A 24,927-nucleotide genomic window follows, 5' to 3' on the forward strand; every position below is an offset into this window, starting at 1 on the left:
AACTGGTGGCTGTAGCTTTTGAGTTTGCCTGGGAAAGGAAAGAGGCGGTTAATGGCGCTTCACCTCTGCTTTCACCACTGGAATTACTCACTTGGCTCATAGGGGCTCATTGCAAAACTGTCATGGTAAAAGGTTTCTCCCATTAAGCCGCAGCAGCAGGACAATGAGTGTAGAGGAAGGGAGCGCAGCCAAAGGTGGCCTGGGGCTCGTGCTGAGAGCAGGGGGATATTTGACTGAATTTCCTGCTGGGAATAACCAGGCATCTCCTATGGCAGGAGCAGTTTAATTGCCCCTGGAATTTCTGAGCTGGCGCAGAGGTGTGGTCAGTTTGTACAGGGAAACGCAGAGCCACCTCATCACACATTAAAATAGTTTATTTTGGTTGCGAATCTGTAATTGTCTTAAAACAAAATGACATCAGTGCCTGTTCACAAATACAAAAAAACCCAAAAATAAAAAAGACAAGTTTGCCAAATAAGTTAATTCCCCCCCCCTCCCAGTATCAAAAGTGCAAAATATGTACCTAGTTTTCAGTCCTACTTCTCAGGCTGCGTTAGTGGACTAGTTCCTGGCAGGCTTTCGGTGAACGGCAGAGCGGAGGCAGGCAGCCGCGGGTGGCTGCTGCCCACCACGCTCGGTCCAGGGAGGAGTTTTGGTACAACCTTTAGACTGGGGGCCTGTATCCCTTTGCTTCAGCTTCTGAGCGGTATGCGATTGCTCCGATTTCACTAGAATAGTGCACTAGGACTGAATTGCCTCAATCTTTGGATTACCAACTGCCACGTGCATAACAGAATCGCAAGTGCGTTTCGCTGATGATATGGTTATGATATAGGTCGAGTGCCACTGGAGGCGGCAGGTTAGAAAATGATCGGGGGGTGACGGCTCGCGACTGCTGGGAGAGGGCGGACGGATCTTGGGTGTAAGCAGCCTCTGACCGTGCTCTTCTACAAGAAAGCAAGCACCCAGTGCTCCGCAATGGACATCAAAGCTAACTAAACGAGGGGTTTAGAATAGTTTGGCATTTGCTTCAGCCCATGAAAGAAGTTTTTCCATAAAACAGCAGCACAAGCCATTAGTCTGACCTGATTAAAAGCAGCGGAGGACAGTTACCGGTAGACAGGAGCCGTTTTCCCATCCAGTCACAGCCGGCAAGGGTGGTCCACGGCAAGCACTCCTTAAACAGAAGTCAGTTTAAAAGGGGAGGTTACCTGTGCTAGAAAGAAAATTAAAAAAAGGATTCCAGCAGGTGTGCAGCACATGGACTGTATTTTGAAGGCCATAAGGCCTTACTTGGGGCAGGGCTGAATTCCCTTGCTGTAGCACAACTAGGCACGTTTTTTAATGTGTCAAGGGTTTCCGACTAGCTGAAGAGACAGCAGAGACCCAGAGACTATTCTTTTTTTTGCTTTTGCAAATGTTTAAAAAGTTATGCGGAGCCTTCCGCTGCACTACAACCTTATTCTAGCCACGTCCTGCACGACAAGCTGCGGGAAAAACACGAGTGCTATGGCGATTGCGCCAGCCAAATGAAAATGAAGCCTAGCAGCATCAGGCCAGCGTTTCGTTCCCCCTCCCGCTCTATTTCAGCGGTACGTGTGCGCCTTGGAGCTCTTTGGCAGTGAGAAGACCTCGCCTTCCTTCCTTCCCTCTACTCTAGTGCCTCACTCATGCAGCAGCACAAGCTGAGTCCGCTGAGCTAAAATTAAGTAACCTCACGTAGGGTCAGTTGGTAGCATCATAGCCTTTATTTGGAAGTACATTATACACGGTGTTTGAGATACCTGTGGTGGTCAAAGCACACCAAATCCGCTCCCAGGGTGGGGAGGAATGCAGCAAGCCAAGGGTTTGTGAGCAACTAGGTCATGTAGGCAGTAAAATGACTTGAGCATTCCTGGATTTCGTAGGGGATCACAGCTAGCTCAGATTGGCATAGTTATTTCTACTAACAACTGGCTGCTCCGCTAAGATGGTAACTGAGGTGGCAAGGGCCGAGTGAGCTTTTAATTACACCATGTGCTCAACCAAGTGCTCTGCCGTCAGGTTCAGTGCCCTACGGCAAATGCCGCCCCGCTCGGACCCCCGTGCTTTGGCAGTGCTGTAGCCTAACAGCGACTTGGTACTGCGGGAGTGGTGTCTGCCTCAGAGCAGTGAAAAGGAAGCACAAACCCCACAGGATTTCAGTGCCGGCCGCGAAGAGAATCCCTGCTGCTTTGCTTTATCGCTTGAGGAGCAGAAAGCAGCTGTGAGGCTGCTGCTTGCCTTCCCTCCACCTTACAAAGGGCCACCCGTTCCCCCTGTGGTGCTGAAAGTGGCTGTTGGAGCACTGCTAGAGCAAAGCATAAACCAAACCCTGCGCTTTACGACTCCTCTAGCTTCACACAGACCTATGAGTTCAAAAAGACAAAAAAATCCCAACGCAAACAAACAAAAAACCAAGGCAGCAGCCTGCATGTTGAGAAACAAAGGTTTGTGGCAAGAGGGAAACAGGTGAGAGGCTGAAACTGAGCATCTTAAACCCACGTCTAAACCAAAAGGAGTTTCACACGTAAGCGATGGTCTGATGATACAGCACTTCTGGGGCAACATTTCAAGAATACAATCATCGAAGAATTAGGTTCCTTGATACAAAGAAAGGTTGGTTTGTACTACAGATGTAAGGGTGTTTGAAAGGAGCCTGGACCGACTCCCTAGCAGCTAGGTAGAGTTTCTTTTACACATCTACTGGCTCATAGCAGCTCACGCCTACAATCTGAGGACACAGTTAAAGTTATGGCTCTAGGATACATCGTCTAAAATCGACAGAAGCAGAAAGGCATTTGAAAAATCAATGTGACATTTAAATGGCTCAACACCTTTACAGTATTTACGGCCGTGCAAAACCCCTTACCTCCCCGGTTATGGTTTAGCCGGTGAAGCTGCACGTGGAACTATGACACAAGGAGCATGAAACATGCAGATCGCCTACGAGCCCGCACCACAGGTGAGTCCCAGCTACCAGTTTGCTACGAGGGAGATGATCCCGACTGTACTCTATATCACGTACCACGGGGAAAGCCGATAAAGTACGACTGCCTGGTGGAAGGAGGCCTTTCAGAAGGGCAGGGCCTGGGAAGGTCTGTAGGGTCTTGCCGGTGTTACACCATGCACCATGGGCTAAGCAGACGGGAAAGGGGAGAGAGAACCACGACCCCACCTGCGTCACCAGCCACGTTCAGTCCAGACCGAGTCACCGTGGCAGAGAAGTCACGGGTTTTTCTTCAACCGAGGCAAAACAAGAGATGGAAGGGGGGCGACTCAGGAAGCAGATGCGGCAGGACAAGAAGGGAAAAACAGACTTCTTGGCTCTTGGGTAGTACGGCATCTGAACACACAAAGGAGTCGGTGGAGGGAATTACGGTGCGCTTGGCTGTGCTCCCGGGCTCCAGACGCGGGGAGATGTTTTCTAGTCGCCGGCCCTAGGAGAGTTCATCTAAAACCTAAGGTCCATTCGTCACGCTTGTTTGTGTATTCCTGGAAAGAGCTGTCCCTTGTTATCTTCATAAAAAGTTTGTCCGTTAGAATCTCTTTAAAATCCCTCAGTCTAGTGCAGGCCACGAGGGGATATAGAACCTCTGTAAGGAACCCTCAAGGAGGCGTTCCATCCAAAAGGACAATTTGTGTAATTTGTTTTTAATGGATCTAGATCCTGGGCTGCAGGAGGATTTCCCTCTGGCTTCCGTGTGTAGTGAGGAATTGTAATCCTCGCAGGATCCCAGGGTTCCCCCCTCATCCCCCGATCTGTGAGGCTTGAAGAGGCAGAAGTATTTCTTGTGGCCGTTCAGAGCCAGGACGTAGCCTGTGTAGTCGCGCTCGAGGAAATGCTTGTCGTACTGGTTTGGGATGGGGGCTGCATCCTGTGCGAACTCTAACAGGTACTCCAGCCATTCTCGATGCTTGTCCAGGCTGAGAAAGGAGAAATGAAGAGAGCTGCTCCTGGGGGAAGAGCAGAGGAGAAGCAGGATCAGCACATCTTGCAAGTCAGGCTGGATTCCTACCAGACAGGTAAGTGTTTGTAAACAAGGGCAGGCGCAAAGCTGTGTCGCCACAGCTCCTTTTTTAACCCAATCCAGCACAGGTGACAATTACCTAGAGTGCAACAATGTCATGCTCTCTATTCGTTGAAATGTGGGTGCAGCCAAAGTGGCAGCAGCGCCAAACCTGTCTGGCCACCTTCACCGCGTATGGCCAGGAAAGGCCACTGAGTTTGCAGTGGCTCATTGCCGCTAACGAGTGCGGAAGCTGCTTGGCTCGCCAGAAGCATTCCCTCCTGGCAATTGAGCCAACACCACTCCTAACTTGTCATCAGAGCAGCATTACACAAGTTATTTAAACAGGAAGAGAAACCCAGGAGAGGGCCCCAGCCTACCCTGTGAACGTGTAGACTTCCAGGGCAAACTTCTGGAGGAGGATGGTTTTGGTTGAGTTGGACAGGATCAAGACCACGTTCATGTGACCCGGCCTCAGGCGTACCAAGTTGCTGTTGTAGTTGATGTCTGTTAGCTCAGTCACCTCGACGAAGCCCTTTTTGGGAATCCTGCTGCAATGAAACAGTGACTGAGTGAAAGGGGAACCAAGGATTGGGAGTGACTGAGGATGGAGAAACCTTGAACTTGTTCCCTGCCTCCTTACACTGTGCCCTGTAGCTAAAGCCAGTTTAATCAGTGCAACGGCCAGACTTAGATCTTTCTCAACAAGTCAGTCAGAGCTTTACCTTTCCCCCAAGGACGTTGTCTGGGCAAAACTCAGCAGGAATTGCTTAATAATTAAGTTTGTGCATCCCTATCCTTGCTGGCCCGGGTCCTGGCTAACCACCGCTCCTACTCGCCTCGCTGTGCCCACACTGCCCCGCGCTACGTCCACGCAACTCTGGCACTTCTCCACTGCCCACCTAATGCTGCCCGCGCGCTCTCTCTGCACATGTGGCAGAAAACATTCCTGGATAAATTAGAGAGGGAACCTGTTACTCTCTTTGCTGAAGCTCGCGTCGTTCTTCTCGGTCTTTGTGGCAGTTTCTTCTTTCTCAGAGGGAGGAGAGTCCCTTGTATCACTCGAATCACTGCAAAGGAAGATTATCTTGTGTGTGTTTAAGGTGCCAGATTGGATTGAGGTGCTATTGGCTGGACAGTAAGATCCCCTAGGATGTTTTGGCATGCGCTCACCTGAAAGCCTGAACAATAACGGTGCCAAAGAGAATGAAGAGCGCAGAGAAGAGCAAGGACAGCAGTGGCATCATTTCTCGCCTGAGGGGAAGATTTGCAAACAGCAATCAGGTCCACAAGTTGCGCGGTTTCTGCTAATATTTCAGCTCCCTTCTACCTCAAGTAATACCATGCAGTTTCCCTAGAAACTTGTCTCGTTTCCTGGGGTCTTAAAGATGATCAAGATTTTGAGCAATGTCCTGCTCCCACCCAAAAGGAAGAGGATAAAAATGGATCCATTTTAAACTAAGGTGACAGGGAAGTGGTGAAAAGCAACAATGGATGCGTGTTTTCAGGAGCATAACATCCACGCTCAGCCTCAAGGCCAAAGTACCCAGGATTCGAGGCAGAAGCTAACATCACTGTGGTGTCAGCGCTCTTCACCTAAATCTCCAGAGAATACAGGCACCTATGTGTCTTGATATGTTCTCAATTCCTGTTAATAAGAACCCAGTTCTACTATTCATCTGAACAAGGTAACAGCAATCCTGCTCCCTATCGAGACTCATTAACACCCCATCCATACCAGTTACTGTGAAACAAACTGTCCCAGCAGTCCGAGATATAATCCAGCATGGAGTAGAGCCATCGGATAAGGAACATCTGTTTAAAAAGAAAAAAGCAAATGACAAAACCGCCTCCCAGGACCCTGAAAGGACTCCCACCCCTTAAACAGAACCCTGGGCTGAATTAGCTTCGGGACGTGCCACGAGCTTCCTTCCATGAGCAAGAAAACTTCTAAGAGTCTCGTTTTGGTATTTTAGAATATAAATAATGCCCATGAATGACCAAAAGGTACCAAAAAGGTAATGCAGTTGTTGGGCAGCTGGAGCTTACCGGAGCCAGTTCGTCATTCAAGTCTGCCAGGACAGTCTCTGAAGAGAGAAGGCCGGGGTCTGTCCTCAGCTGGTCCAGGAGATCCAGGAGGATGAAGTTGTCCTCCTTGCTGCCTTGCCAGGCCTCCTCCAAGGTTTTATAGGCGATCTTCCCTGCGTTATTGCGTCTCTCCAAAATGACCACCTGGATGAGCCAATAACATCGCAGATATCAGAGCGGAAGGTACTTTTTACTAGATAGATGTTACGCTTCAAATCGCTTCCCAGAATTAGGTGTCAGATCAAGATATAGCATCCTACATAAAGTGATGTGAGTTAGAATGACAGATGAAAAGAAGAAAGGGAAAAAAAAAAGGAAACCCTCACAGCTGATTTTCCGCGATCCATCAGCAAGGCGTCCGCAAATTCTGGCTGCCGGTCATTATAGATGTGCACAAACTTCAGTGTGTCTTTTGTGTTGGCCACAGCAAAAGTCAAAAATGCCTCGTAAGCCTCAGCAAACTTATCGCCTTCTCCGGTAAGTAAGACCACACAGTACCTAGGCAACACAACGAGATGGAGGATTAAAAGCCATTCTGAATGCGAGAGGAAACGATCATCCCCTTTCCGCTAGCCAGAACTATCCTGAAGAGCCAGAAACCTATCAAACAATGCGGATACCCAGCATGATCCAATGCAATTGTTTCCTTTCTCCCTCAGAATCAAACACAAGGTGGCTTTATGAGCAGCCCCAGAGCCTTACTTTCGCTGACGGTGAGACTTCTTCACAGGACACAGCTCCTGGAACAGCCTCTGGTTGGTGAGTCTGGCCACCATGAGGAACTTATTCTGGGAAAGGAAGTCGTCAATGAGCTGCTTCTTCATATCTCGTGCCTGGCGAGGACAAAGAAAGCAGAGGTCAACTCTGAGCAGGGTGAAGAGAGTACAAAGCTGTTGCGACGTTCTCATCTGAAGCCTGAGGAAGGCTGCCAGCCATCACAGTCCCGCTGAAATCACCCGAGACGTTTTGAGGCCCTGAGACTGAGAGGCTACCTGCAGGCACCCTCCTCAAAAGGACAGACACCATAGCTGAAGCCTTCCCTCCCTCCTAATGGTCACTCTCTGCCTCTTCTGAAACCCGAGTTTCTGCTGACAACGAATACTTGTTAAACTGAAACGTGCCACTGACCAACCTGTCATCGCAAGCTCTGTCAGAAAATCTCAGCGTCCATTTCACATAAGCTCTCAGGGAGGACTGAGCAATACCTGCACAACATCAGCGGGCCTGTCGATGTGCTCCTTGAAGATCATCATGGTGGGAGTGTAGACGTTGATGTTGTACTGACTGGACAACTCTTCGGTGCCTCGGAGTCCGACATACACATAACCAAAGGACAAGTAATCTCGGTAAGCAAAGGCAGTCAGCTGGACAGGAAGAAAGCACCGGCACGTGTTTACATTAGAGAGCAAACAACATTTTTTTCCCCAAGTGCCTGTGGTGACTTTGCTTCGAGAACACCTCCCGCTGTTTAAATGTCATTGGGCATGCGCTGCAAGAGCTAAAAGCCCTTCCTCTCCCTTGCTGAACTGCAGTTTGCATTCTCTTAATCATCACACAGGGAGCCTCAGTGGATCCACAGTGTTATTTTACAACCTGATGTTTTGCACGGTAGCAGGGGCTTCTTCGGAAACGGGCTTTCCGGTAACCCAAATTAGATGTGCTGCAAGATTCTCTCGTTACCAATAAAGTACATGCCTCTGTTGCCGTAACCTCCGAAACCCACCCACACCTTCACATCCACTAAGGGTACATCCGTGGCAGGACGGAGAAACAATCTCCGAATTAAGTCAGTCATCTGGCCATGCCATTTTTGAACCGACACAAATCAACTTGCTCTCCCCTAGAACCAGTCAATAGTATTTAGAGGCATCGGTCCACCTCGGCTCCTCAGCAATATCACATTTTCTTTTGGAACAGCTGGATTTATTAGCAAGTCAACAATGCAGCAATAGAAATCCTATTACCTTGTATAATAATGGCACAACTGGCATATGATCAAATAGAAGGACGTGGGGCTTGTTTTCTTTCTTCCAGTTGGAGAGAAAGCGGATGTAGTTTTTATCTGTAATCTTTAAATAGAATCAGCACATTAGTTTAACCTCAGAGCCATTAGACACATGCAATGCTGTACGATTAGGTGTCTGAATGAGAACCAAGTCTGGAAAAGGAAAGGTACGGAAAGCAGACTGTGGGTTTGCCTTTCCAACAGGTATGCCTGATCTGTGCTTTTTTGATACAGGAAATTAATTAAAACCATCAGTCTTGACTCCCACCAACCCTATTAGCGATTGCACCCTCTGTTGATGCTGTTCCAAGTCAAAGCTGATGCCACTTTTATTCTAATAACTGTTCACTGGGGTCATACACTTTATACAGAGTGGGAAGCCAAGGGTTAACAGGCACCTGTGAGCTCCATGAAACCTGCTCTGTTTCAGCTTCGGTACCTCTTTGACCTAGAGGAAGGAGATAAAAGGGAGATCACAGCTTGTTTAGGGGCCCACAGGGAGAGGTGCAGGCTGCCAGCTCTGTTTTTGAGGAACGCCTGGCTGCAGGAGGTGAAATGGCTGCTCAAGCCATGGAAAGGGACAGCAGACCCTGCTTTTGGGGTGAAAACTCAATACCTGGAGGACAGCAAGTCAAGAGTCCGTTAGGAAAGGCAGCCCTCGCTGAAGACCCCAAGGGAAAACGAGGTGAGGTGAACAAGGCTCCAGGCAGAGGACAGACAGGTGAGAGCGCTGTGGGGGCTGACCCGGCCACATCGCACTGAAAGGGGTGGTGGGTGCTTTAGGACTCTGCCAAAAATAACCGAGCAAGGCCGAAATGCAGGAATTTTTTATCTAGTAGGAGGTTTTACCTATAACTTCGAGGGTTCAAAGGTCTGAATCAAAACTGGACGAAACAAACAACAGGTCTCTGTGTGGGTGAGTTTTAGCAGACAATGCCTACAAGTTAATGAGTGGTCCTTAATTTGCTGGATGAAACCCTGAGAAAGGAGAAGGGAAGTGAAATCCGGCAGGCAGGTAGGGCACGATCCCAGATCCCTAACCTAGGGGTAGCTTTCGTACAGCTCCGGCAGCCATCGGGTATTACAACTGGGAGAGCAGCAGGCAGACAAAGTTGCTGGCGTAACCGTGTAGTAGCGGGATTAGCCCTTTCACAAGGAGAAGCGTTATGGAGCCACATCACGCAGTTGCTTCCAACAGCTCCGGGGTTTGTAGCTGTAATTACAGCTCTCAAAACACCTCGCTTCACGAGCCTCAGTCGGATCTTCTCGTGTTCGTGACACAGATCAGCTCGGGGGCTGAATTAAACAGATTAGCCACTGAAACAGCTAAGGAGAGATGAATATCCAGACAGACACGAGAAGCAGCACGTGACACTCTTACTAGAGCATACCTTTTCTACGAGATTCCCCGGCAGAAGATTCTCCACGAATTGCCGCAGGTTTTCTCGAATGACAGCGTTGTGGAAGAAGGTTATTTTCCCGTTAATGAGCCCTAGTATGGACGGTGTGCTGTGTGCACCTAGGTGATGGGCGAGGCGCCTTTCGTACCCAGCGTGAACGACTCCGATTCCCACTCCTGAAAAAGGAGAGTGGGTTCACGTGAAAGATCACCAGCAACCCAAAACGCCTAGTAGAAAATTGAGGTTGAAGACCTGTTCCCTTGCCCAGCACCCTGCTTGGGAGTTATTCATGGGACCATCCCTCATAACTCTGTACTTTCCTCCTCTTCCAATCCCTTGAACATTGTATTTAAAACTCATAGCTTTATCTAGTGGGAGAGACAGAACATGCTGTCCTCTTTTCCTCTGTCCACTGGTATTTCATGTGCTACATTAAAACCTCAAGGAGAAAAATCTTAGTAAGCGGGAACTACAATGCCTTTGTTTTCTGCTGTGTGCTGAGTTTGTGTTTTTCTGGAAGCATGTGCAGACAACATCTGCAGGCAAAACAAGGAAGCTGGGGTTGGAGGGGCAAGTACAAAATACCTCCTTAGCATCCAAATGTGTTCAATAAGTCTCAAAACTTCACTGTATGGTAGTGGCCCTAAAATCGTGGACATATTCTGCAGGGATCTTTGCTTATCAAAGCCGTCCAAGTGCAGGACAAAGAGCAATGCAGCACTTTAGGCCACTGCTGGTGGCCTAAACTCGTGGTGGTGCGATCGACCCTCGGCCACGTCATCATTTACGATCATTGGCGTTGGACTAAGCCACTAGCCATATGGTCAGGAGGAAAGGCATCTTGCCTTCATGATCTATGGGACTAGTTTCTTCCTCGTTTCTAACATGTAGCCTCATCAATTATGATGTTAGTAACACACAGGAAAGCGTTAGGATAAATCCCCGAGGAAATCTATGGATTAAACTCAGTCCTCCAAAGCTGAAGGCGATCATTGCAGCCTCGCTGGGCGAGGGACACGTGCCCAGCCTGAACATTCTTGTCCTTACCCAGCACCTCCAATTCCTGAGCGACTTCTTTCCACACAGGCTCGATGTGGATGCAGCTGAAACACCAGTCCGAGGTTATTTTAATGAGGTAAGGTTTCTTGAAACTATCTGGCACGATTTCATTGATGTAGTGGGAAAAATGGAGCAAATACTTCTCGTCGGAGGTGTCGCGCCTCTCCGAATTGAAGGGGAAATGGAAGAAGGACTCGTCAAAATAGAAGCCTTCGTGGAAGTGGTGGAATTGGCGATGCTGGTGCTGAGAGTAGCCCTGGCTTTCCCCGGCATCTCCGTAGCGATCAAAGTTTGCCCTCTTTTCCTCGTTGGAGAGAATCTGGGAAGTAGATGATAGAAGAACGGTCACCTGAAACCGTGAGGGGGAACTGCCCTGAAAATAATTCCTTAGTAAATAACTGCAGCTGCAAAAGGACAGGCTATGAGGGAACATGCGGCCTTTCCTGCACGTCGGAGGGATAAATATTATGGAAAAGGGAACTATCGCATCACCTCCAGGCTCGATATAGTAAATAAGGGTAAAAAAAGCCAAAGCCCAAAGAAAAGGAGCCTATAAATCAAGACTGCTGTACCCACTTCTGACACCAATTGCTCCTCAAGCCTGAGCGTCACACAGTCTGAGCATTAACACTCTTTTCTGGAGCGGCTTTTGCTGGCATCTACTTGAACATTGAGGGTTTTCTCAGCACTTCAGAAAGTGCCAAAAATTTTACTGAGTAGCCAGAAACCCCACAGAGAAACTGCATTTTTCAGCTGGGCGATGAAGATTTGCTTTATTTCCGTGGGCTCAGCTCGCTTGCTGTGAAGTTTTGGGTCAGCTGCTGCAAACTGGGGCAGCTGATTTCAAGAGCCGCCCAGGAGTGATGTGCAAATAACTACTTATGCAAAGCATAACTTGAAGTGACTAAAGCCCTGCGGTGATTAACATTGCTTACATCACCCCCAAAATGCTTTTATATAGGTGTGACGTGGACAAGACGGCCACCCAGCTGTGCGGGGCTCGGCGAATACCCGCTCCTCCCTCGTTTGAGGCTTTTTAGCGAGAACAGGGCAGACCCGTAGCAAAACATTTGCAACAGAGACCACCCTGGTGTCATCCAGCGGCTCTCTGTCGAGAAAGCAGGTGAAAGTTTTCTGGTCGGTAGTGTCTGCCTCCACGGGGTCGAGCACCATTCCCATGTAGATGTACGCAGAAAAAGCACAAAGCCACGTATGGAAAAATAAGGTCACTTAACTTCTAATGACAGCATGAGTTTGGCAAGAAAAGCATGTTACCTCGTAGGCCTTGCTGATCTGGATGAATTTGTCTTCTGCTCCCGGGTCCTTGTTTTTGTCAGGGTGCCTACGAGGCAGAACCAGAGGAAAAGGGGGTCAGCAGTTCCCCGGCGGCGCACAGCGAGCCGTCAGCCTCCGTTCAGAAGCGAGAGGGATGCGGACAGTTAGGGCGTGTGGCAGCACCCCCTGAGGCTGAGATCAGATTTTATACCCAGTGTGTGCTCTCCCTACCCAAACCCCATCCCAAAACGCAGCACCGGGAGGCACACCGTGCGCCTGCAGACCAGTCCCTCTGTCTGGTCCGTCGCCAGTGGGTCCGAGGCAGGATGAGGGAGCGTGTATCTCCCCTACCCACTACAGCGACGCATCCCTCAGCTGCTGCCCTACATATCTACTGGGTTCTTCCTGTAAAATGAATCCCGTCACAGCCCTCGAGGATGTCTCAGACCAAACTATGCAGGCTCTGAAAGCTCTGGGTGAGGCTATTTTCTGAGGCAACACCTCGAGCCTGCGCCTCGGTGCACAGCGCCAAAGCGAGGGACATGACAGTTGTGGATCCAACGCGTTTCCCTTCGGCACGGGGGTTGAGTTGCCCTTGGACATCGATGTATCAAACTGAGACCTGGACGCTGGCATATTAAAGGTTCCCAGTTGAGTTGGGGAGAACTTTCCCCCCCCGTAGCCAAACCCTGGGAGGGTTTTACAGCACGGACTGCTAGCGTGAAGGTGTCTGCCTGGTTTCAGGATGACTCTTGGGCCCTGAGGAAGACCCAGCGCTTGTCTCTGACCGCCTGCTGAGCCTCGTCTGGCGCGGACAGCCAGGTACGCTGGCTAATGCCACCACCCAGCAGCGTAACCCGCTCCTCAAAGCGCAGGGCCTAGCTCTGTCAACCGAGAGGACGCGAAACGACACCGTGTGGGTGTCCCCGTGTCCGTGTGTCCGTCCCGCCCCGGTGCTGGGGAGGGGATCAGAGCCCGGGCTGGGGGAGAGGCACGTACCATTCCCGGGCGAGCCGCTTGTAAGCCTTCTTGATATCGGCCTGGCTGGAGCTCCGGCCGACCCCCAGGACGCGGTACGGGTCGAAATCCCCCGCCGCGGCCTGCGCTCCCAGCGCCGCCAGCAGCAGGGCGGCGGCCCAGGCCAGGCCCGCCCGCCCCAGCTCCATGGCTGCGGCGGGCAGAGGGCCGGCGGAGGCCCCGCGGGCTCAGCGGGGGGGGGCGGACGGACACCGGCGCTGAGGGGACCGGCGCGGGCCGCGGACGGGCCGCCCTCACCCACCCTGCGCCGCCGCTTCCGGCGCGCCCGCCCCGCCGTCACCATAGAGACGGCGCCGCTTCCGGTCACCGAGGCGGGCGGCTAGAGCGGCGGCGCCATGGAGGAGGCGCAGCGGCGGGCCCTGCGGCGCGGGCGGGCGCGGCTGGTGGCGGCGCTGCGGGTGGCGCCGCTCTGGGACCCGCTGGAGGAGCGCGGCCTCTTCACCCGCCCCATGGTCGAGGAGCTGCAGGTAGGCTGGGGGCGGCCCCCGTGTCCCCCCTCAGCCCCGGGGGAGGGCCCCATGTCCCCCCTCAGCCCGGGGGACGGGCCCGGGGGGCGGCCCCCCTGTCCCCTCAGGCCCGGGGGGAGGGCCCCGTGTCCCCCCTCAGCCCCGGGGGGAGGGCCCCGTGTCCGCCCTCAGCCCCGGGGACGGGCCCGGGGGGAGGGCCCCGTGTCCCCCCTCAGCCCCGGGGGGAGGGCCCCGTGTCCCCCCTCAGCCCCGGGGGGAGGGCCCCGTGTCCCCCCTCAGCCCCGGGGGGAGGGCCCCGTGTCCCCCCTCAGCCCCGGGGGAGGGCCCCGTGTCCCCCCTCAGCCCCGGGGACGGGCCCGGGGGGCGGCCCCCCTGTCCCCTCAGGCCCGGGGGGCGGCCTCCGTGTCCCCCCTCAGCCCCGGGGACAGGCCCGGGGGGCGGCCCCCTGTCCCCTCAGGCCCGGGGGGCGGCCTCCGTGTCCCCCCTCAGCCCCGGGGACGTGCCCGAGGGAGGGCCCTGTCTCCCCTCATTCTGGTGACAGGCCTGGAGGGTGGCTCTTGTCCCTTCCTACCCCAAGGCCTGCGGGTAAGAGGCGTAAGACCCCCCCATCTCCTGGTCCATTCTTGTCCCTGCCCCAGCTGGTGCCCGGCATGGGGATTTCTTGGGTCCCGGTCCCACCCTGGTGACAGCCTTAAGGGGCCCCGTCTCCCCTCTGTTACTGCTGACAGGCCCGGGGGTGTCTTACCTTGTCCTGCCCGCTGGTGACAGGCTGGGGGGTGCCTGTTCCTCCCCTGGGGACAGGCTGGGGGTACCCCCTCCTCTTCTCCCCCCAAGCCCTGTGGTGGGCTGCAGCTGGGTGTCCCAGTGGAGGCAGCAGGGCTTCGTGGTTGGAGCAGGGTCGGGGCTGGGGTTCGGGTGGCTGCTGGGGGTCTCCGTGACTCTGCCCGCCGGGTCTCAGTCTCGTTCACCCTGTGTAGATTGCGCGAAGCAGGCCCCCACGTTTCCGCTCTCTGGGCGCCAGTCGGAAAGGCTGACTGGGCAGAGCGCCTTGACTCAGAGCGAACACGCGTTGTCCCGGGTTTTCCTCCTCTGCAGAGCGCTGGCAGCCGAGGAGAGCAAGCCCGGCAGCTGGTTATTGACCTGGAGACTCGAGGGAAACAGGCTTTTCCTATATTCCTGTCGATCCTGCGGGACACTGGGCAGGGCGACCTCGCAGACATGCTGATCAAGGAGTGCGAATGCCTGCTGGCACCGCCACAGCTGGTAGACCTGAGGCCTGTTGAGCTGGACTTACGTGGAGAAAAGCATAATAAAAGTAAGTATTAAGGGTGTGGTTGTTTTCCGGGCAAACAGCAGCATGGTGGGTGGCAGCTGGGATCCCTCTTGCCATGGGTAACAGCTGAAGTCCTGGTTTTTATTATCCTGGAGCATGGCTTATAGAGGTGACCATGCAGAGCTGTTGGGAGAACGTCCCGCTTTCCAGTAGCGGAAGCTTTTAAGCTCCAGCTGTGTGCCCATGGTGTTAGGAGCTTCATTCTCCTTATTTTTGCATGCAGCCTCTGCGGTACCTTGGTGAAAAGAGATTTTTCCCTGTCCTTGCCATCCTGCGCTCTGCTGAATCTGCATGCAGATCCAGCTTGTGCAGCTGTATGGAGAAACTTTAGTCTGTTGAACCCTGAAAAGGGGAAAAAAGACGCAATGTCATATCGCAGCCTTACAGCTGGGTTGCTGTGACAGGCAGCTGTTGGCTCAGGTCCTTCTCGGGACCCCAGATTGGTTACTTGTAGCATGAAATTGTAAAGGGGAGAAGGTGAGACCCGGCTGTCCTGTGTCATTACAGATGTGAACTTTCCTGAACGTTTATCCATCCCAGTCCAAGCCGAGAGTGAAAGACCTCGAACGCCTCCCGCGCCAGCCCGGGGTAAGCTGTGTCCCAGGCTATTCCAGAGAGATGGGGTGCCAAACGCTCGTTTCCAGTGTGTGGCGGGGTGGGAAGAGGGAAGTTGTACGTGTCGCTGATACACCACAGGCGACAAGGCAGGATTGACATTAATTCCAGGAGAAATGGGTGTAACATCTCATAGTGAAGCGCAGAGAGCTAAATGCCATGTCTCTGTTGTGTGTTGTAGGTTTGGCTGTTGACAAGAGGAACCGCGATCTGGTTAGTATTTGGTTAGACCAAAAGTGTTCCCTATTAAGCAAAGGCTCATGGGTGGCTACTAGGAAATAACCCTGCGACAGCGGGTTTTGCTTCTTACTATCTGAGCGATAGCTCGGAGGATGATGCCGGTCTAATAGCGCTGATAAGCTCAGAGGAGGTCAATCATTAGCCAGATCCTTCTTAGGATTACCATAGCTGTAGCACAAATAACGTATCGTAGAGCTAAAGGTTGTGCTTAAACAGTTTCCAGCGAGGCAACTGGTAATTTCCGAAGGCACCAACTCGTGTGTTGTCTGCGAAGCAGCATTTAGACTTTGTAATCGCAGTGTTGAGAAACAGAAGCCGGGAAAACAATAATGAATGCACTCAGCGCACCTTGGCACGTTGGGAGATGCATCGGGAAGCGAGTATTGTGAATATGGCAGCGTGTGGGTCTGGAGTCACCTTCCGGCGGCCTGTGGGTATCTGATGCAGAGTGAATAGTTTGGCTGTGTACGCGCGGGGCTCATAGCTGTATTGATGCAGGTGTTTGGGTTGCCCTTGTAAAATTCCTGCAGTGCTGTCATCAATGGTAAAGCTGAGTCTCTGGGAGATTTATCTATCCATTCTCTTGGCTCCTTGTGTGGGCTCTCGTGGAGAGGTTTGACGATGATGTCTAAAAAAAACTCCCAGAAACTTCAACTTGCCATCGGAGACGCTGCAGGCAAAGAAGCAGCCAGTTTTCTGCAAAGGCGGTCCCCGATTTGGCAGGTTGTTTTGCGTTCACCGGCTGCTGATAACAGTGTGCATGTGGAGAAAGGATGCTCTTATCCGTCCCTAGGCCTGGAGAAATGAAAAAGCCGTGAAACAAGTTACTTTAAGGACTCCCATTCCTCGTTGGCATTGCGTCCCGCTGGATTAGCCAGCGAGCGTTCTGAATCAGAGGGTGTTTAATTGCAATGTGTGTCTGCCAGGTTTACCAGCTGAAAGCGGACCCGTGCGGACACTGCCTGATCCTCAACAACGTCAACTTCAGTAGGGACTCGGCTCTATCGACTCGAGACGGCTCCAATGTGGACTGCGAGAAGCTGGAGAAGCGCTTCAAGGCTTTGCGCTTTGACGTCCTGACTCGGCGGGATCTTGAAGCTCAGGTGAGGCCGGCCATGTCCAGCTAAGGTGAGGGATGAGAGGCGAGCCCCCAGAAGCGATGGGAGCACGTTATGGGACGTACCTCCGTGTTGGCAGCACGCCGAAAGCCCCAGCCTGCGCTGCACAAAGAAATAAATCAACCTCTTGCGTGCTCTTATTTTATTTTCGTGCTGCAATTGCAGGAGGAGAAAGGACCTTGCACGTTTTCACTCTCTCGCCCGAATTTTGGTTCCTGGTTGTGATTTGTAGGGAAATTGGTGAGGCTGTATTTCTCTGCTAGCTCTGACAGCCTCTGTGTTGTGTGCAGCCAGGGGTGTGATTTGCCTGTCTGTGCAGGTCTCAAAGCGGCACAGGGAGCTTAATCATCCGGAGCGGCCGCTGGAAGTAAAACAAGGTTCTCTGCTCACCCACCATCCCCTAATCAGCAGCAGTGCGTTTCAGTGGATAAATTGCGTGGAAGTGTGTTTTGGTTTATGTTGCTGTGTTGTAAAGAATGCAGTGAGGAGAGAAATCTCTGTAATTAAAGCAACCAGTGTTAAATAAGGGCAGAACTGCAGAAATACTCACTGTCTGCTGATGGTTTTTGCCACCTGTACGTGGGGTGCATGTTATCCCGTGGCAGAGAGGTCGACCGGATCCTTCTGAGTAGTGCAGCTGTGATAGACTGATAAGGGCAGGGCCTGGCAGTAATCTGTGGCTGAAGTACGGTTCGAAAAACTCTTACCGTGACGTTTTCAACATAGGAAATGGTTTCAGAGCTGCAGAAGCTGGCGTGGCGGGACCACAGCGCCTTGGACTGCTGCATCGTGGTCATCCTTTCCCATGGTTGTCAGGTGGGTTTGTCGCACCTCTCCCTTTGCTCATTAGCCAGCCTACCCATGTGGGAAGGGTTTAATTCCCTGCGCTGCGGTCTCACACAGGGTGGGAGGGAAATGGTCTGTAGTGACTAATCTGATGGCCGTTTGGCCATCGCGGTACGTTGCAAAGAGTTACACTCTTGTATCTGGGCTAAAGAAAATGGGAGCTTCTCCAGTGTTGCCTGATGCAGTGTTGCCTGTGGACAAGTGTTCTCTGTTTTGGAAGTTGGGGTGTGTAATTCAGAACCGAATGATGGGCAGAGAGTGAAGGGAGGTAGCGCTAACCTTCATACTGTGGTCATTTAGTCCTTCCTGTCTCTCCAGCTCTGACCAGGGAGATGCTATTAGTAGTAAAGCCTATTTATTGCAAGTCAGAGGCCTTGAAGGACGAGGAGAGGAGAGCAATTGTTAGGGAAATGGTGTATGGTATGTGCCCGTTGTCCCAGAGGATGATGAACCCTGTTGCTGGAGGAGGCAGGATAGGAGTTGGATAATAAGAGGAGTCGGGTTGCTGGGTTTTAGTGTGTTTCAAATGACTCTCGGGCATCCCCTCATCCTGATGTGGTGTGTGCATTTGCACAAATGCAAAGAAGTGAGATTTGTTCTGGTAACTCTAGGCTCCAAAGCACCTCATCAGAAATGGACTCCCTTGGAACTGGCCTCACTTTCCGCGTTACTAGCTCCTGGATTTTCCTCTTGCAGACGAGCCATATTCAGTTTCCCGGAGGCATTTACGGAACGGATGGAAAACCCATTCCAATAGAAAAGATTGTGAACTATTTCAATGGGTCCAATTGCCCGAGTTTGAGAGGAAAACCCAAACTCTTCTTCATCCAGGCCTGTGGTGGAGGTGAATCTTTGTTTTAGCTCCCGAAGCGAATCAGCTGTTGGGCGTAAGCAGGCTTCGGAGATGTGGTTAGACTTTGGGTTCTTGTTCCTTTTTTGTTCGTCGCCTGTTTCTCCAGCTGTCTTCTCTTACTCTCGGCCACATATTCTCACTGCTAGCATGGGTTAAATCTAAGGGCTTGGACACGAGCCTCTCGTAGGAGGGCAGTATCGATTTGTGTGTGCTGGAACTCTTTTTCTGCACGTTAGGGATGCGGGACAAAAGGAGGGAATTAACTGCAGCACACAGCCAGGCAGTGCACGCCGACTGGCCGCTCCAGGTCTTCAGCCACGAGGTTGATGGGGAAGCACGGACCGTGGGTGTTTGTGTGAATCGCCAATGGCTCCGACTCAACCAGCGCAGCTGAAGGGCCAAAAAGCTTTGTTTCGTTGGAGGACCTTTATTTTATTTTTTTTTTTTCATCTTTTCTTAACGAAGGATGTATGATTGCTGAATGCGTGGGTAGGATGAATTTCAGGGGTTGTCTTCGTGCCGCTTTTTTGCAGAACAAAGAGATCGAGGCTTTGTAGTGGATTGCGATTCACCCGGCGATGAAGCTCCTGGAGGTTCTTTGGAGTCGGACGCGACTCCTTTTCAGACTCCGGCGGGTAACGTGGATGAGCCGGATGCCGTAGCCAGTTTGCCCACGCCCAGCGACATCTTGGTCTCCTACTCAACTTTCCCAGGTGAGATAGGCTGTGCAAATCCTTTGCTGGGTACCGGGGAAGTAGCAAAATAGTTGGAGCTTCATGGCCAAAGTTCGGGCAGTTAGGGGCAACTAGCTCCATTGGAGATGGCACCCAGGGAGGGGCAGTAGTGAGATGAGAACAGAAGACTGGCTTTAGCAGTAATGTTCTCATTCTTTCTCTGCAGGTTTTGTCTCCTGGAGGGAGGCGTTGAGTGGCTCGTGGTATGTGGAAACGCTGGACAGTGTGCTGGAGGAATATGCCCATTCGGAAGACCTGCTGAACATGTTACTGCGGGTAAATGTCTTGTTTTCCTGCTTTTTGTAGTCATGATGAAGGAAATAGAGCTGCAATCAGTTGGGGCATTGAGGCCTACATGTAAAAAAGGAATGAGGATACTGAGCGTTCAGTTTACAGATTAGTTAATTGGAGGTACTGTGAAGAGGTCTAATTATTAAGAAAGTGTCTGGCATTAATCTGCCAAAAATCTCTTCAAGGCTTCTCTAACGAGAAATAGTTCTGAAAATACAAGCTTTAATCTTTGCCGGGGAAGCTGCTAAAAAATTGCCTTAGACCAAAGTGTAGCTCGTCCCTACTCAAAAGTCTGAACTGGTGGGACATGGGGCTCCGACATGAGCGTGCCACCACACATCTGGGCAGATCACACCCTCAGGGAAGACCCGCTGGGTTTCTTGTGCCTGGAGATCTCCATGGCTGCTTTCTCTCTCTGGGTTTTGTGTCTTCTGGAGCTCCTGTGACACCGTGGTAAATCTTGAGGAGCATCTTGCCCTCGGGAAGATGATGCCAGGTGTTTGTGTTCACGTATCCTGGTGAGCAAGGAGTGCAATGTGCAGGGAATGTGGAACCAGTGTGGCTAATAAGTGTTTTCCTTTGTGTGCCCTGTTGATTAGAAAAGATTGCCAAAGTTGGGGACAAGCATAGGTACTTCTAGACACTTTTACTGTTCTCTGTGAGCAGGAGAAATGTCTTACGTGGAGGCGGCAGGGGAGAGAGGACCTACTTTTTTGTTGTTTTCCTGATAATCGTGGCGCTGCTTTGGCATGTGGTGGCACGGCAGCTGTTGATTTCAAGGGAGTAGAATGAGACCCTCTCTCTGCCAGTTGGCATTCAGTGCAAGGGAAGTGACCTTGGGGAAACGACAGGCATGTCTGGAAGAAAATGGGTGGAAAGGGAATTTGCTTTTAAGTAAACGCTAAAAGGGAAAGAGGGAGTTGTGGTTCATGCCAAGAAGCACCTGCCTGAGGCAGCAGTGGCTGGTATGCCTGGGGTTTCATGAAAGGTCATGTTCCCTCGAGTCTCCTTTCTTTTTGCCAGCAAAAATGTCTCATTTTAGGAGACCTGCCTGCTCTCCCGTCCCATGGTCCCATTCCCCATCCTTGCCATCATGCTTCCCGTGAGAGGTCGTGCCCCGTCGCGCGAGTTGGAAAAGCGTCCCGCTCCTCAACTGCTCTCCTTCTGTTCTCAGGTGGCAAATGCTGTCTCTGCCAAGGGGAGGTACAAGCAGATCCCGGGCTGTTTCAATTTTCTCCGTAAAAAATTCTTCTTCATGTGTAAATGACGTGTGGGCTCTGAGGTCCCTGCCAAGTGTGAGAGTTACCTCCCCGTGGCTGCATGAAATCGGCACCAGCCGTGACTCGGCGTCGATGCTCCCGGTGGCTTTTGTCTGTCTGTTGAGATGTTTGTCTTGAGAAATGTAATCTGTGAATGCTGGCCTTGCTGTGAAATGGAGATAAGATGGAGACTGGCGCTGTGCTGATGGGAAATGTTAGGGACGGAGCAGGGATGGGTGAAGGAAGCCCCTTTGCCGGGGCACGTGCTGGCCCAGAGCCTTTGCGCTCGCGGAGGAGAGCACCTCTAGCTCACCGTGATGCAGTCGTGCTCAGCCTCCAGGTATTTTTTTTGGTGATCATGATGTTTGTGTCCTTTGCTGCCTCGATAACCAATTGATGGAATCAAGGCCTGGCGCTTAAGTGGAATGGAATGATTTTTGCAATTGATGTTTCTCGTTTTCAATAAAATGCAATGAAAAAGGAAAAAAATCTTTTGCAGTGTATTCCCTCGTCTGTTCCATCTTGTGAATGCCATTTCAGCATCTCCCAAAGGCTTCTCTGAAACAGGAAAAGCAAGAAAAACCTTGCTCAAGTCAATTTTTAGCCTTCTGCGTTTCTAATGCGGCTGTGCCAGCATACAGAGAAGGCAGCTCGTGTCCTTTCGAGGAGTCGATCGGATGCTAAACAGGAGTTACAGCAGGAAACCAATGAGGATTCCTTTGAATAGGAGCTGAGTTAAAGCGCTTGCCCTGAGGAGCTGCTGCGGTGACGATTTCAGGTCAGAAACCCTGCACGTTACTGGGATTTTGGGGAAAACATCCTTGGAGATTGAGGAGCTGTCCTCGGGAGGCACTGCCTAGGTGGGGAAGGGAAGCTTCAGCGGGCTGCCGCACTCACAGCGCAGAGCCAGGACGGGGTGGAGAGCCGCATTTGTGGCTGCTTGGCCTGGCCCATCTTCATCGCACAGGGCGTTTTATGCTCTCAGGAAACTCTGCGGGGGTTTCAGCACTGCAAAGGCAGATTGTGCTGCACCCCTTTGCCTCTGCACTGCTGTGGGGGTGAGGGATGCTTGTGGGTGGGATGCTTGGGGGTTTACAGGGAATCTGCTTCCAGTTCCTACTGCTCCAGGAACAGGGTCCCGCAGGCGTGCATGCCTGGCCATCCCCCACGCACCCCTGAAGCATCTGTGTTGGGAAGAAAAGCCCCTCAGTCACTTGATGAGCACAAGGACCCTCTAGTTATGCTTTGTCCCCATCAGTTTCAAAAGGTGAGCCGTGCAAAGGATGCTGCCCTGTGTGGTGGGGGCATTTTGGGCTGCCATGGTTCTCGCTGGGGAGGGATTGCACTCCCTGCTTTGCGAAAGGACCCACTGGGGCTGCTGTGAGGGACAGGGACTTGGTGGAGCGAAGCCACATGGTGGGGGAACATCCCTAGGAGACCCTAAAGCCACGCAGCTTTGAGGCAGGTTGTGCTTTGCCTTAGAAATGGGGAAGGAGCAGGACCTTCCCTGGCTGGTGTCTGGGATGTGTGGCCCCTGCTTCCACAACATGGGAGCTCAGGAGTTGGGGGGTGAAGGGATGGCTGGAAGCAAGGAGCAGTCCGCATGGGGCAAGGCAGGGAGGGAACAAGGTGGGGGAATGAGGCAGGGGGCTCAGGTTGAGCCAGTTAGGGTGATGCTGGAGGCTGAAAGGGCAGGGCCAGGGCGAGCTGGGCAGGAGTGGGATCCATTTTTTAGGTATCACTCGATTGCAGCATCCTGCTGATCTACCAGCTCCTGTGATGGAAGGAGGTGAAAGCTGGGAAGAAATGTGAATTAAGAGTTTTATTTAAAAAGAGAAAGAAAAAAAAGAAAGAAAGAAAGAAAAAAAGCACTGTATATAGATTTTTTTTTTTTTTTTTTTTTTTTTTTTTTTTTTTTTTAAGATGACATGGTGGAAACACAGTAAAGAGGAACAGAGAACCGTGGAAACAAAACAGATCCTAGGTACTGTCTGTCTTCGTCCTCTCCTTGTCCCCGGAGCCGGTGCTCAGCCAGCGGAGGAGCGTTCCCAAGGTCCTGCAGCCCAGCAATGCAGGTGAGGGCAGCGGGGGCTAGCCAAAGCTGGGATGTGGCTACAATGGCCTGGCCGTGCCCAGGAGCTTTGCGAGAGCTGAGTGCCACAGGGGTTCCCCCCTCTCTGTGTCCCTTCCCTGTGTCCCCAGGCTGCGGGGGGGTGGGGGTGTATAGGTGATGCCGGGGCTGATCCCATCTCCCCTGACTCGTTTTTCCCTTGGGAAAGGAGACGGTTGGTTGTCATCTTCCAGGTTGGGATGAAGAGGAGGCAGAGGAGGCTGGCTCTCGGCGGTTCTGCAGGCGTGGGTCGTCTTGGGGGTGAAGACGACCGCCTGTTGTGACTGCGCACGTCATCCCAGGCCCTCTCTGGCCACGACACTGCTAAGACTCTCAACGGGTCGGTGGCTGCGATGGAGTCTGGCACAGCGACACCCCAAATTTTCGAGTTCTTTAATAAAGAAACCTTTGAGTTAAACCTTTGTATTAGACTTCGAAGTTCTTGACCTTCAATTCTTTTGTTCTTAAATTTAGTTAATTTAACTAACTTCTTAACATTGTAACTTGAAGAACTTCTTTTATTATTAAAGAACAAAAGTTCTTTAATGAATAACTAACTTGAAGAAGCCAGAGGAACTTAAAGAAGTTTTTTAGTTCTTAAGAACTATACAATAAGTAAGTTCTTAGTTCTTCAGTTTAGTTCTTAGTAAAAAAACCCCCCAAACTATTAAACTTTTAGCTTAAAGTTAGTTAAGTTATTAATTTAAAAGTTCTTTTATTTTTAACTTTAAGGTCTTAACTTACTTAAGAACTTACAGTTCCTCAATTTAAATTTGGTTAAGAACTTTTGAAGTTCTTGAAGAGTGAACTTTACTAAGTTCTTCAAGAACTAAAGAACTTACTTAGTAAGTTCTTTATTAACTTGAAGAACCTAGTCTACCATAAAAACTTTAAGTTAATTTCAAGTTTTTAAGACCCTGAAAGTTCTTAATGAAGAACAAAGACCTTAAAACCTTAAGAAAGTTCTTTAAGAAAGACAGACCTTTACTAACATAATTTTAAAGAAAGAACTTCAAAAAATAATAACAAAGTTCTTCAAGTAATAAACTTCATTTCTTCTAGGTTAAAAGAACTTTATTTTTTAATAAAACTTTAAAGAACTATAAATAACTTAAAAAGACAATAAAAGAACTTAAGTGTGTAAGAAGTTCTTATGAACTAAAAAAGAACTTAGTTTTTAGTTAAAACTTTTGCTTAAAGTTCTACAAACTAGAAGAAGTTCTTTAAACTTATAGTTCTTAATAAATGTTAAGAACTAAACTTTTTATTAATAAACAGACCTTAATAAAGGTAAACCTAATTAATAAGAAGAACTTGAAGAAGTTCTTATTAAAGACATAAAAGACCTTGAGACCTTTAAAAGAACTATAGTTTTTAGGAAGTTAACTTCAGTATTAAAAGTTTTTTTAAGACCTAAAGAACTATCAGAATTAAGAAGTTTAAAGTTCAGTGTTAATTTAAAGAATTTTTAAGAACTTCTTAAGGTCTTAGTTTCAAAGGTCTTTAAGACCTTAAAGTTCTTAACTTAAAAAGACCTAAACTTGCATTTAAGTTGTTGAACTTTTTTAACTTTAAGAAATTAAGGTCTTAAGAAAAAAAAATGAAGTTAAACTTTTAAACTTCTTAAGAAAGAACTTAAATGCAAGTTTAGGTCTTAAGAAAAAAAAATTTACAAGTTAAGTTCTTCTTAAAGTGTTAAAATTCTTAGGAAGTTAAAAAAAACTTTATAAGGTCATAAAGTTAAGAAGGTAAAAGAACTAAAAAGTGTTTAAGAAGAACAACTTTAAAAAGCAAAAGTTCTTTTAAAAAAATTTTAACAACATTTAAAAGTTCTTTTACAACAAAGAAGGTAACACACACACCTAAAGGTCTTAAGGTCTTAACTAAACTTTTACAAGACCTTCTACACTTTAAAAAAGTTCTTCTTAAGAACTAAACATAGTTTATAAAGGCCTAGAAACTGTTTTAACACTAACCTTCATGGTGTTCTGTATAAAAAGTTTTAAAAGATACCCTTTAAAAATACCCTTTTAAAAAATATCCTTTAAGGTCTTGTATAAGCTTAAAAAGAAAACCTTAAGCTAAGGTTTTTTAGACCCAAAGGTCTAAAAAGACATTTGTTTTAAAGTTTAGTTGTTTAAGAAGTTCTTTAAAAAAAGTTTTAAAGA

General features: G+C 50.1%; 2 protein-coding genes across 2 annotated transcripts; one reads left to right on the forward strand and one right to left on the reverse strand.

Moving 5' to 3' along the window:
* Window positions 1-384: 384 nt before the first annotated feature.
* On the reverse strand, window positions 385-13,021 carry DNAJC16 (DnaJ heat shock protein family (Hsp40) member C16). The gene is made up of 14 exons (XM_059829933.1): window positions 12,855-13,021; window positions 11,856-11,922; window positions 10,569-10,899; window positions 9,513-9,697; window positions 8,081-8,185; window positions 7,322-7,480; window positions 6,819-6,949; window positions 6,443-6,614; window positions 6,078-6,260; window positions 5,767-5,843; window positions 5,202-5,282; window positions 5,000-5,098; window positions 4,409-4,579; window positions 385-3,975 (listed from the first exon to the last, which is right to left on the reverse strand). Exons 1-14 carry the CDS (start codon window positions 13,019-13,021, stop codon window positions 3,579-3,581), a joined length of 2,325 nt encoding a protein of 774 aa, XP_059685916.1. The 3' UTR covers window positions 385-3,578.
* A 207-nt stretch (window positions 13,022-13,228) lies between these two features.
* On the forward strand, window positions 13,229-20,657 carry CASP9 (caspase 9). The gene is made up of 10 exons (XM_059830057.1): window positions 13,229-13,360; window positions 14,456-14,675; window positions 15,201-15,281; window positions 15,490-15,521; window positions 16,475-16,651; window positions 17,393-17,482; window positions 18,209-18,356; window positions 18,899-19,078; window positions 19,266-19,375; window positions 20,565-20,657. Exons 1-10 carry the CDS (start codon window positions 13,229-13,231, stop codon window positions 20,655-20,657), a joined length of 1,263 nt encoding a protein of 420 aa, XP_059686040.1.
* The last annotated feature ends 4,270 nt before the right edge of the window (window positions 20,658-24,927 follow it).

Source organism: Gavia stellata, chromosome 27 (assembly GCF_030936135.1).
Source record: "Gavia stellata isolate bGavSte3 chromosome 27, bGavSte3.hap2, whole genome shotgun sequence".
Lineage (NCBI taxonomy): Eukaryota > Metazoa > Chordata > Aves > Gaviiformes > Gaviidae > Gavia > Gavia stellata.

Excerpts from the sequence above, each read along its gene's own strand:
- DNAJC16 (XM_059829933.1), bottom strand. The coding sequence starts at position 13,021 with ATGGAGCTGGGGCGGGCGGGCCTGGCCTGGGCCGCCGCCCTGCTGCTG. Across the intron at positions 11,923-12,854 it reads AAGCGGCTCGCCCGGGAATG|GCACCCTGACAAAAACAAGG; the intron begins GTACGTGCCTCT and ends TCTGCCTCGTAG. Across the intron at positions 10,900-11,855 it reads AGATCAGCAAGGCCTACGAG|ATTCTCTCCAACGAGGAAAA; the intron begins GTAACATGCTTT and ends TCTACTTCCCAG.
- CASP9 (XM_059830057.1), top strand. The coding sequence starts at position 13,229 with ATGGAGGAGGCGCAGCGGCGGGCCCTGCGGCGCGGGCGGGCGCGGCTG. Across the intron at positions 17,483-18,208 it reads TCCTTTCCCATGGTTGTCAG|ACGAGCCATATTCAGTTTCC; the intron begins GTGGGTTTGTCG and ends TTCCTCTTGCAG. Across the intron at positions 19,079-19,265 it reads CTCCTACTCAACTTTCCCAG|GTTTTGTCTCCTGGAGGGAG; the intron begins GTGAGATAGGCT and ends CTTTCTCTGCAG.